At 34.8% G+C, this 12588-nt stretch overlaps 1 protein-coding gene and 1 long non-coding RNA gene across 3 annotated transcripts; both read right to left on the reverse strand.

Annotated features, from left to right (window-relative positions):
• Window positions 1–2267: 2267 nt before the first annotated feature.
• Window positions 2268–3581, reverse strand: LOC106774660. The gene has a single exon (XM_014661704.1). It carries the CDS (start codon window positions 3579–3581, stop codon window positions 2268–2270), a length of 1314 nt encoding a protein of 437 aa, XP_014517190.1.
• A 1077-nt stretch (window positions 3582–4658) lies between these two features.
• LOC106775400 lies at window positions 4659–7549 on the reverse strand. 2 transcript variants are annotated; one of them, XR_001376795.2, is made up of 3 exons: window positions 7322–7549; window positions 7145–7243; window positions 4659–6921 (listed from the first exon to the last, which is right to left on the reverse strand). It is a non-coding gene; the product is annotated as an uncharacterized LOC106775400 (long non-coding RNA). The 2 variants fall into 2 exon arrangements; XR_002669951.1 differs by having other exon boundaries at window positions 7145–7549.
• Window positions 7550–12588: the final 5039 nt, after the last annotated feature.

Here is a 12588-nt window from a genome sequence, read left to right on the forward strand (position 1 = left end):
CTGGTATCACTTAAAAAGGGAGTAGAAGAAGGCTTACAGCCTAACATTCCTGTTTCCTCAAGTATGTCCAAAGCATACTTTCTTTGACATAGATGAATACCCTTTTTAGATCTGGCCACCTCCATACCTAGGAAGTATTTGAGTTCTCCAAGGTCCTTAATACGGAATTTGTTGTGTAGAAGTTCCTTTATGCCATTGATTTCCATCATAGAGTTACCGGTTAATACAATGTCATCCACATATATAAGTAAAGCAGTAAAGCTTGTAGGTTTTTTTCTAATGAATAGTGAGTGATCAGACTGTGATTGGACATAGTTGGCAGATATTAAGAAGGAAGACAGTTTTTCAAACCATTGCCTACTGGCTTGTTTTAGTCCATACAAAGATTTGGTTAACCTGCAAACTTGTCCCTTATTGTGGGTGTTTAGACCTGGAGGTAACTCCATGTAAACTTCTTCATTTAGATCTCCATGTAAGAAAGCATTGTCAACATCTAGTTGCTGTAGAAACCAATTATTTGAAGCTGCCAGAGCAATCAGTAGTCTAACTGTGGTAAGTTTAGCTACAGGGGAAAATGTGTCAAGATAGTCTATTCCCTCCTGTTGTGTGTACCTTTTAGCCACTAATCGAGCTTTGAATCTTTCAATGCTGCCATCAGCTTTGTATTTTGTCTTGTATACCCATTTGCATCCTATAGCAGCCTTTCCTGGAGGGAGGTGAGTCAAGAACCAGGATTTATTATCTTGCAGGGCTTTTATTTCTCTCTNCATGGCCTCTACCCATTCCTTCATGTCCTTGGCCTCATTATAGGATCTAGGTTCTTTATTTCCAGTAACAGCCAGGGTGTACCTCAAATGTTTTTCTGAAAGATTATCACAGCATAACAAATTATAGATCGGATGTGGAGTTTTGAGACTGTTTCTCATAGTCAGAGATTGATTGACTTGTTGGACATAATCTTTTAGATATCCTGGACTCTTTCTTGGTCTTTCAGACCTTTTGTATCTTTGATTTTCTTGATTGCTTCTCATACTGTCATTGTTGCCTTCACTATTAGTGGTTTGCTGCAGTTGTTCTTGGTCAGCATTATTTGGCTCAGTATGTACATCGTTGTTGATAGGATAGTGATCTTCTAGGAGATCATTGAGAGAATCAGCTTTGTCTTCTTCACTGTCATAGCCTTCTCTGCTGCCCTGCAGTTTTCTATAAGGAAAAACATCTTCATGGAAGACAACATTTCTGCTTATAAAAAGTTCCTTGGTGTTTATGTCAAGCACAATGTAACCTTTCACACCATTCTTATATCCTAGAAAGATTCCCTTTCTAGCTCTTGGGTCAAGTTTACTTCTATTATTTTCAAGAGTTGAAGCAAAACACAAGCAGCCAAAGGTTTTAATATCTAAATAGGTGGGTGGTAGGTTGTAGAGCAGATCATACGGTGTTTTGTTTTTAAGAATAGGAGTGGGCAGCCTATTTATTAGATAAACAGCATGTCCAATGGCATAAGACCAGTAAGAATCAGGGACGTTAGATTGAAAAAGAAGGGCCCGGGTAACACTTAGTATATGTTGATGTTTTCTTTCAACAACTGAATTTTGTTCAGGAGTTTCAACACAACTTCTTTGATGGTTAATCCCATGTAAATCATAGAAATCCACACAATTAAATTCAGGACCATTATCAGATCTAATGGTTTTGACAGTTTTGTTAAACTGGTTTTTAATTTTGGCAACAAAATTCTGCAGTAAAACTCTAGTTTGACCTTTATTACTCATTAGAAATACCCATGTGTGTCTACTGTAATCATCAACTATGGTGAGGAAGTACCTATGACGATGAACAGAGATAGTGTTTAGGGGGCCCCAAATATCACAATGAAGAATTTCAAAACATTCAGTAGTAATAGAAGCACTTTTGGAGAAAGGCAATTTCCGCTGTTTAGCATAATGGCAGATGTCACATACAAAATCAGTGTCAATTTTAACATAGGGAAAATTATCACTAATCTGTTTTACAACCTTATCTCCTGGGTGGCCTAATCTATAGTGCCACAGACTAACATCTACATTCTTACAAGAAAAAGTAGACTTTAAAGTGTATCTTTGATCAGGTTTAGAAAAAGCTTGCAAGTAATAGAGTCCTTCCCGAGAATTAGCACATCCAATCATCTTCAATGTATGGTTCTCCCTTATCTGGCAAGTCTTAGAGGAAAAAGTTAGGTTACAGTCCAAGTCTTTAATAAGACTTTGAACATAAATTAGATTAAATCAGAAATCAGGAATATAGAGCACATTGAAAATGATAAAGTCCTTTGAAAACTGCATTGTTCCTGCGTGCTCTGCTGTGAGAGTAGTATTATTTGGCAGTTTGATGGAAACAGGTCTGATTTTATGAAAAGTAACAAAATTTCTTTTATCATGTGTCACATGATCTGTGGCACCTGTGTCAATTATCCAAGAAAGATTACCTTGTCTATTTTCAGTTTCATTCCTTTGAACTTGATTGATTTTGTGAGAGGATTCATCAGCTCTATCTATCATTCTGAGAAGTTTTTCCATTTGTTCAGCTGTGAATGAATTAAAAACACTGTTATTACCAGTCTGTTGTGTGTTCTGAGTACCTTCTGGTTCGGTACTGTTCTGACAAATATTCACAAAACTCCAGTCACTCCTTTTTTCTTGGTTGTTGTCTCCTTTCTTGTACCATGGTGGATATCCGTGCTTAGAATAGCACTCGTCTATGGTGTGATTCATTTTGTTACAATATGAACATTGTTTGCCATAGTTAGGATTTCTTCCCCTTCCTCTTCCTTGACCACGGGTTCCAGAACCTCTTCCTTGGTTTCCCTGGTTTCTCCATTGGTTGTTTCTGTCAGTCATACTGGCTAGAGCTTTGATATCAGCAACACCTTGCTTTTCTTGTCTTTCTTGTTGCATAATAAGAGAGAAGACCCTATTGATATTAGGAAGAGGATCCATGAGGAGAATTTGTGTTCTGACTGTGCTGTAAGAATCATTCAGACCTTTTAAGAAACATATTACATGTTCCATTTCTCTGTACTTCAAGAATACCCTTGAAAGATCACAGCTACATGGGACCTGGCATGTGCAGGTTGGTATGGGTCTTAGGGACTCTAACTCTTCCCACAGAATCTTCAGATCTGTGAAGAACTGGCTCACTCCCCTTTCTCCTTGTTTGATAGAATGTATATCTTGAAGTAGGTCTGAAATCTTGAAATAATCACCTTTAGAGAACCTTTCTTTCAGTTCATCCCATAAATCCTTAGCTTCTTCAACATATATGACGCTTTCAGCAATGTGTGGTGAAAGAGCCTTTGTTATCCAAGATAAAATCATCATGTTGCACCTTTCCCATGCTTCAAACAGTGTATCAATTTTCTGGGGTTTCTTTATGAACCCATCAACAAACTTTATTTTATTCTTGGAAAGCAAGGTTCTCCTCATACTTCTGCTCCAAGAAGAGTAGTTGTTTTCATTCAGAACCTGTGTAACGAGCATAAGTCCTGGGTTTTCTCCTGGGTGTAGATAATAAGGACTGGATGGGTTGCAAGATTGATCCATTTGTTCCATTAAAGAAGAGCAAGAAACAGTCCAAGAAGATATCAAGATTAACTATGAAGGCAGCGGAAGCAGAGCAGGTACTAGACCTGCTCTGATACCATATTAATAAAAGCCCAATACTGTGCTCTGGGGTATTCAGCCCAATGACCCATGGCCCGTAGGAAATGATAGATTGGGCAGAGTCAGAAGCTTTCCTTTCAGTTCAGAAAAACTTTACCGAGAGTGAGGAGAGAGAAGAGAGCTCCTGGGATGAGAAAGCCGATGGTGAAGACGGAGGACGTCCGACAATCCTAGAGGCAGTGGACGACTCCGACCAAGAAGACAAAAATGAAGAGGATGAAGAGAAGAGTAAGAAAAACTATATCTTTCCCTGTATCTGTGAAATCTCATTTTATTTCAATGATTTTGTGTTTCTGTTACAATCAAAAGAAAGGGAGAGCTCTATATATATAGAGCTCTGTGGGGAAGGGGAAACAAAGATAAAATAGGAAAACAGAAAAACAAACTGTCATTAAGACAGTAACCAAGTAGCCGAATCTAAGATTCTTAACATTTTTTTCTCATAAAACATGTAACTTAGTTATTTGTATTAATTTATATTTGTATATCCTATTTTTAATAATTATATATCATATTTGTTTATTATTATTTTTATTTTTATTAAAAATTATTATACTGCTAAAGTTTATAAAGGGATAGATTTTGACTAAGGTTTTTCTTATAATTTTTTTTAATGTAATTAATGCAATTAAATTTTATTTAAGTTAAGAATTTAAATAAATTTTTCAAACTTATTCTGAAATAGTTTTAAGATAAAAAAGAAAAAAAAAAAAAAAAAACCATGCAGTTTCCGTATGTTTGCTATGCCAAGTAGAATTGTAATTTATTTTGGTTACTATGGTACGGTTTACTATTTGGAACAGTTAACTTAGGAAAGTTCAATTTTTTTAAATTGAACCGCATATATAGATATAGTTTATGCCCGGCCCTAATGATATTAGTAATTTACAGAACAATTATCAAGTGATGTGAATTCACGCGCAAACTACTTTTACAACTTTACCGAAGAGAAAGAAAAGAACAAAAGTATCAGCAAGCATATAGATCATTTTAATTAAATTCTAGAGAAGCAGATATACAGATGGAGCCCAAATATTATCTATGAAGTTGAGCAACTCCTACTCATATACATGGTCTAAGGTGGTCTCCATATTCGTCTCTCCTCTGTTTTGTGTCTCAGCCCTTGGATGCAATATTACATGTGAAAAGCTTATAAGGATTCTAAGGAAAAAAGAATACTAATAATCATTTCAACCCATATTCTATGGAACTTAAATGTTATACCAACCTTCAAGATGTGCTGACAAAGAACAAAATCATCTGGGGAGAAGGATGTAGGTAAAAGATTATGACAAATAAATCAATACCACTTGAACAGTAAATAAATGATGAAAGAGGAGGAGGCATTATTCATGGATGAGAATAACCCGCTCATAATTCTACAGATGGATCATATGAAGTAGCCAACCCTTATATGTAGAATATAAAGTAGAAAAAAGAGGATCACAATGGAAGTTTCCCTCTAGTTTATTGATTCAATAAAAAGATTGTGTCTCTTATTGTTCGTCTTGATTACTTTAATAAAGCTAAGGACTTCAATTGAGAGTTGTTTAAACAAGTGCAACTACCTATGGAATAACATAAAGTGACATAAGTCATGAGTAGTTAATAGTATTAACCAATTACAACTCCAACAGACTTAACCAAACACCAAGCTAAATGTACCAAAAATAAGAATAGCAGCATTCATTTTGATAATCAAGAGCAGAAGTACAACAATAAAAACATGCAATCAGTCCCCAAGCCTCTACGATATCTAACCTTAAAGATTAAGCTAAAGAAGTCTAAGGCATAAAATGAAAGAGTAGTAACTTATTGTGATAACTGAGGGCATTAAATCTTAACCATCCAATCTTATGTTAATGATGAACATCACATGACGATTTAGAAGTGTCATACAACTTAAACTTCATACAGACAATGTGCTCTGACTTGATAAAAGTCATACCACATAAACTGTTCTGTAAAGATTTTTATATTATTAACCAATTAGAAGTCATCCTAAATATGACTTTTAAAGTGAGAGGTTAAGTTTCATACAATCAGTTACCCTACAAACAAATCGTAGATCATTCAAGGAATGACTTTCAAAAAAAATATTTACCCAACAAACTATATGTCAATATGTGATTAGATGGATAATATAAAATTCTTGACACCATCAGTACATTCAAATTAAATTCTTTAAATTATTATAAAAGAAGTCTATAGTTTTATGATTAATATAAAGTTAGTGCATTCTAATTAACTTCTAATTCTAAAGATAATTTCAACTACTATGTATATGAATCTAATAACTGAACAGTAGTCCGAGTAAGTAAGTGAGGAAAATCATGAACCTTCAACAAAAACCATCACAAAAAGCATCATTAATTTTACACTATCCTTCTATGCTCATTTATACTCAACAACCATCATGAAAAAAAACAAAGGCAACAAAACCCGAATCTGTAGATGTCAAAGCAAGTTTAAAATAATTAATAAATAGAGGAAACTAGAACTGATAGGCAAAAATACAGGAGAGAACAACAATAAGATTCAACTGTGTGGTTAAAGGATGCATTGCAGAGATATCCTCCAACAGTTTCAGACAAACAATAAAGATAACTAATTGTACAATGTATAACATGTTAACGGCTACGATGTATACTATGAAATTTTCTCAGCCAAAATCACTGCTATATAGAAAATTAATTTGGAAAATGCACAAGTTTCTGACTAATTTACCAAATACGATAAACTATTCTCAACCTATCAACAATAAAAGCAAATTAGAGTCATGAATATGAACAATGACAAAGATACAGATTAAGATCATTAAAGTATCCTAATAAAAGCTAAAACTATAATTAATTTTTATTTCAAGACTATATTAACAAAAAGTGACTTGCGGCAAGTTAAGAGTAACAGGCTAAACACATTCATCTATCAAGCTAATCCTAAGGGCCTGTCTTAGATGAAAGGAATAATTGCTCTTGTTAATATAATAGTGTAGTGAAATAAAATTGATTTTGAGAATTACCCATGCAAAACTCTAATTTTCTGAACGCCATTTGTCAGCCCATCTGTAGCAGTGATTGTCCTCTCACCTTCCATAGTTTGTTGCTGAGATAACTCAAATAGCTTACCCCGATTCCTATTGGACCGCAATTATCTCTCCAATTGCTTCTCCAAATCTTTATAGTCTCTCCCTCTATTAATAAATCACATGAACACAGTTCTGCAAACAAACAAACAATTTAGGGAAACAATATTTAAATCTTCAACAAAAAAAACCCACTACATACATATCACCATGTTAGTAGATTTACCACGGGGATCATATTCCAAAAACCTCATATTCCAAAACAAAACCCTAAGATTCAATGTCGAACAAGATCATAATTGAGAAAACACAACTCGAAGTTGGGAAATGGAATGTGACCGTTAAAGGTTTTACTCACCGTGACGAGACTCATAATCCAACAAAGATAGGAAACGGAGGAAGTGGTCGAAATGGTACGCATTTGCAGATCCAAGTGCGAAGGAAAGCGAAGTAAGATCTACAAATGTACGTCAACCACCAAAATTGAAGAATGGGAGAAGGAAAAGAGAAAAGAGAGATTTAAATGGGAGCACACATTTTAAAAAATTGGTTAGCTTGATGTCGTAGCTTATCTTCATAACCGTGGTCATTATCTGCCTTTCATGAAAGCATTGTGCTAGGGAGAAAGAAGAAGAACGTGGAAGAGTGAACCATGAAGGGAGGCAACGGCCGCGATGCAATGTGGAAAGGTTAACAGAGAAGAGAGTGAAAAGAACCTAGAGGAAAACGCAAGAAGCTGGAGGAAAAAAAAGAGCAACAGACTCAAAACCTTTTTCATAATTTTTTTAAACATCTCTAAATAGCTTTTTTTATTTTTAAAACCCTATTTATTGTATTGAAATAGTTGAAGCTTTTTTAAACATGCGCTGCACTGTCTATTGATTTATTTTAAATTATAAATTAAAAAATAATATTAATTATTTATAAATAGTATTTTTTAAAAAAGCGCTATCTATTATCATAAGAATAGATAGCGCTTATTTAAATAAATGTTATCTATTGTTTCACACATTCATAGGTAACGCTTATTTAAAAAAGCGCTATCTATGATCAATTTTGTAGTAGTAAAAATATGTGATTATGTGAACTGAATTGAATTGAAGCATGTATGCATCTTGATGAGATTCCACTGAAAAGCTAAATTGAGTAAATTACTTGTTGTGAGAAAAATGAATTTTGGGACTGTTGAACTATTTTGATGAAATGTGGAAAGCCAAATTTTGTCTTGTTTGCTTGAGGACAAGCAAAGTTCTAAGTTCGGGGTTGTGATAACGGTCTAAAAACTTTTATTTTTGCACTTAAATTTAATATCAAAACACACCCTTTTATGACTTAGAATGAGCTTAGAATCATGTAAAACACTTAGTTGAGTAACAAGAGAGTCAAAAATTGTTTTTAGAGATATTATGCTTGTTTTTGTTGGTATCGTAGGGGATATTTTTCGAAGAGTTTAGCGCAGCGGAATTAAACTTAGAGTAAGCGGAAAAACGTGTTCGGTCACTTTCAAAACGAAGTTGGTCCTTTTTCGCAAAACAATTTTCTTTCAGAAAATTTATCAAACAGTTAATATGCGTAAAATAAAATGAGTGTAGGGAATAGAAAAATCACACGAGTATTTTTATACTGGTTCGATTCAACAGAATCTACGTCCAGTCGTTAATCACTGTAAAGAGTGATTAACAGTTCCACTAAAAATATTTTTCTCAGATTACAAATAAGTGAATGAAAATCAAATAGATAAACCTTCCTTCGACGAGCGAACCAGAAGAAGACCACTCTACCAACTTGAAGAGAACCGCTCCGACAATCGACCAACGATTCGCGAGCTTCTCCTTTCACAAGACCAGGCAGAGCACCTTGCTAACTCGAAGAGAGTCTGCTCTGACTATCGACACACGATACACAAGCCTCTCCTTTCACGAGACCAAGCAAGGGAACAATGAACAAAAGCTTCTAAGAACTTTCCTCTGACAAACAGTGTTCTGTTAAGCTTTCTCAGTTCAAAAAACATTGCCTCTGAATTTTACATAAGCCAATATATAGCCAATTGCACTGAATGCCAAAGGTCAGGTCCCAACTTCCACGAATAATCGATTATTGTAAGTGATAATCGATTATTCAAGTCCGTTACAGGGTTTTCAAAAAGTGATAATCGATTATATGAAGTGATAATCGATTATTCAAGTCCGTTACAGGTTTTTCAAAAAGTGATAATCGATTATATGAAGTGATAATCGATTATTCAAGTATGACTTGTGATAATCGATTATTGCTTCATGATAATCGATTATTCTAGTACAAAATGCAAGTGATAATCGATTATAGCTTGTCCATAATCGATTATTNNNGNTAAAAATACAAGGTTTAAGATTTTCCTACTACATTTAATTTCTACAAATTGCTTTTAAATAATTTTAGACTCTTTTTCAACTAAGTCTGCTTGCAGCATCATCAAAACAATTGTCTTCAAGATTTACCAATACTCCTTATTGGTAACAGTTTTTGCATTGTTTTGCAAGATTTGATGAGAATTGAAGGATGGAAGTGAAGAAGCGAGGACTTAGACTTAAGAAAGGAGGAGAAAAGGAAGAAAAAAAGAGTCAAGTCCACCGCTCAGCGCTGAGCGCCAACTTCGAGGATGAAGTCACTATTTCTCGCTTGAGCGGCGACGTTGAGCGTCTTGCGACTTGGAGGTCCACCGCTGAGCGACAGAACTGACCGCTGAGCGGTCTGCAATTAAGAGGCCTACTGTTGAGCGGCCAAATTGAGCATTGAGCGCCTAAATGTTGGGCTTGGGCTTAAATTATGTTACTTTTATGCACTATAAATAGACCTAGTGCGATGCTTAGGTCAATCTTTTGGCAAGCAGGGACGTCTAAAGCACTTCTACACTTCTTGGAGGCGGTTTCTTAGATGCTTAGGCTCCAATTTATCAAATCTAGGGTTTACTCTTTTATCTTTTCCATTAATTCCATTTAGTTTCACCATGTCTATGGTGAACTAAACCCTTTGTTGTTAGGGAACAATGTAATCCTTTTGAAACTCTCTTATATTGAAATTCTTGTTTTATTCATATGCTTGTATTATCAATGGTTTGGGTTTCTTATCTATGATTAATGCTCACATCGTTTAACTCATTCGGTGTGAAGATATTTGATTTTGTCGATACGGAGACGTACGGGGAAGTCTCGAACTAATAGGAATTCCCTTGATTAAGCAATACTACTTAGAGATAGGAGTAGGACGATCAATTGTTTTTGCTTCTGTAATTTAATGCATTGTTAATTACTTAGGGAGACTAGAGATAGTAAACTAGTAATTAGTAATAAGCTCTTTTCGCCGAGAGATCGGGTTTATAGTAGATTAGAAAGTTTGCATGACAATTGATAATAAAGCGAATCTAATAAGAAAAGTAGATATAAGAGGGTGGATTAGGATGAAATTGTAAACCCCAACAACTCCATTCATTCATATCTTTTCTTTGCCAATTGATTCAACTTGCATTTGCATGTTTATTTTCTCTTTGCATCAACACAACAAGATTATTTCTTTTAAGTTTTATGAAATCAATTTACATGAAAGATAAGGCCTAAGAGTCCTTTGGGAGAACGATACTCGGTCTTACCGATTATATTAATTGATAACGATCTGGTACAGTTGCAATATTACTAGGAAGTCAAGTTTGGGAATTCCATGCAAGCGAACATTATATTGCAATAAGAATCTGTACATAAATATCATTGTTTCTTACAAAGACAAAAATCCATCTTTTTCTACATACAAAGAAAAACTCTACAAATGAAACAAATCCTACAATAATCCAAATTTCTGTCATGCTTCCATTCTTCTAATGTTGTCGTTATCGAGGATCCAGTCGCATACATATTTCTTTACTCGGTCAATGTCAAAAGCCACAACCTTCGAAACCTTTACTCGGTCATGGGTGCGGGAAAGACAGTGTAGGAAGACGAAAAACCCCAACCTTTGAAAAGTTCCCTTTGAAAAGTCTCAACCTTCGAAAAGCCCCAACCTTACAAAATCATCAACCTTCGACAAGCAACAATGGTGAATGCCAAAGAGACGAACAAAAAATGGAAGATAAGAAGGGAACATGAGAAAAAGTTCAAGGAAAAGCGCCAATGCAAGAGTTCAGGGAAAACCGTGAAAACAATGCGAGAGACCCACAACAATGCTCAGACAAATGAAAGAGACAGAGAACTCAAAGAACGAGAGAGAGTGGCGATGAGAGAACGAGAGAGAGTGATACGAGAGTGAAGAGCGAACGAACGAAAGGATGCGAATGAAAGAAACCGCGAAACAAAACTTCCTTTTTTTCCACCTTCCAAATATGCTCCTGCCTGATTATTAAATCCTCATTTCTTCTTTTTCAAAATCGATCAATTGAAAAACGACACATGAGAGTGTCAAAAGTTTGGTGTCAAAGAAACGTTTTCGATTACAGACTATACCAGTTCTGTAATAAATTGCGATAGATGCAACAACTATCGCCTTTTTGAAAACACCAAGAGTAATGCTGTAATAAGTCGTTTAATGTAAAATCTTTCGGAGACTTATTTGTATGCACATTCCAAATACGTTTCACACTTCAAAATCATATTCTTCTAAGATTTTAAACATACAGAGCCTAATATGTGTGGAGGGGAAGAAAAGGTAAAAACCACTTTCTTACCCTATATATAAATGTAGGTTGTCTATGCATTTGGTTGTACATATGAATCTCCAATTCTCCAACTGTGTTCTGATGATGAAAAAAAAGAGTATGAGAGTCAGTTTGAATACAAATTTCGAGAAAAGTCTCCAACTTTCTTTAATACCCCGAAGTATGTTGGATGTTCATCTTCTGCTATTTTAAATCAGCAATCAATTGTGCAAATAGATTGTTCAAATAGAATTTCCTCTTATATAATCTGATGTGTGAATTTTGCATCTCTTTGGCCCTTTACTTTTTCTTGAACACTTAACAAGATGAAATTATCTACCATTGCAAGATGCAGACTGTCATGTGTTATTCCTATCACTCTGCTGAGTCTAAATGAATGTAAATGGGCCATATTATTATTACTTTAGTACCCAGCAACATGTTTATTATGAAATTTGTCTTTAGCTAACCTGACTTTTTCATATTTCAACCTAATTTTAACAACGAATTTTGAGATACCATAAAGAAGAAGAAAGATACCATTCAAAAGAAAATCAAGGGATCCTAATTAAAAATTCATAGCATCCAATAAGATGGAACCCCGTGCACATCCTTAATGAACAAAATACTGCATAAAAGCTTGTATTTTCAAAATCTGGTTGTTTTACAAGACTGCAAGCTATTATGAATGTTTCCAAAGTTGAACAGTGACCATAATTGACATGAACAACTACCGTATAAGTAGGTCTGCACTACTAGCCTTCACATACTTTTGTGCCAACTCCAATCGAACCAGAAATTTCTTTAATGGACTTAAATAATGACTAATGATTGCAGCTTGGTTAATTTTCCTCTGCTCTAAAGGCATCATTGATGCAGAGGCTTGGTAAAAGCTTGATTACTCTATGCTCTTTCAAAACTAATGAACAGTCTAATTATTCTCTAAAATTTTGTTTCTACTGTTGCATCACGCTTAGAAATTTAAGTTGTATACATGCAATTCACAGATAAATGAATTGGAGAACCTAACGAATAGAACTTACCTAAAGGAATGACGAGTTCATTGAACTCCAGAAGATCCAAACAAACAAACGAATATTAGCTTTTACCGTCCGAAAACTTCAAACCATATTATAATGCTT

The sequence above is a fragment of the Vigna radiata genome, chromosome 10 (assembly GCF_000741045.1).
Source record: "Vigna radiata var. radiata cultivar VC1973A chromosome 10, Vradiata_ver6, whole genome shotgun sequence".
In the NCBI taxonomy this organism is placed as follows: Eukaryota; Viridiplantae; Streptophyta; class Magnoliopsida; order Fabales; family Fabaceae; genus Vigna; species Vigna radiata.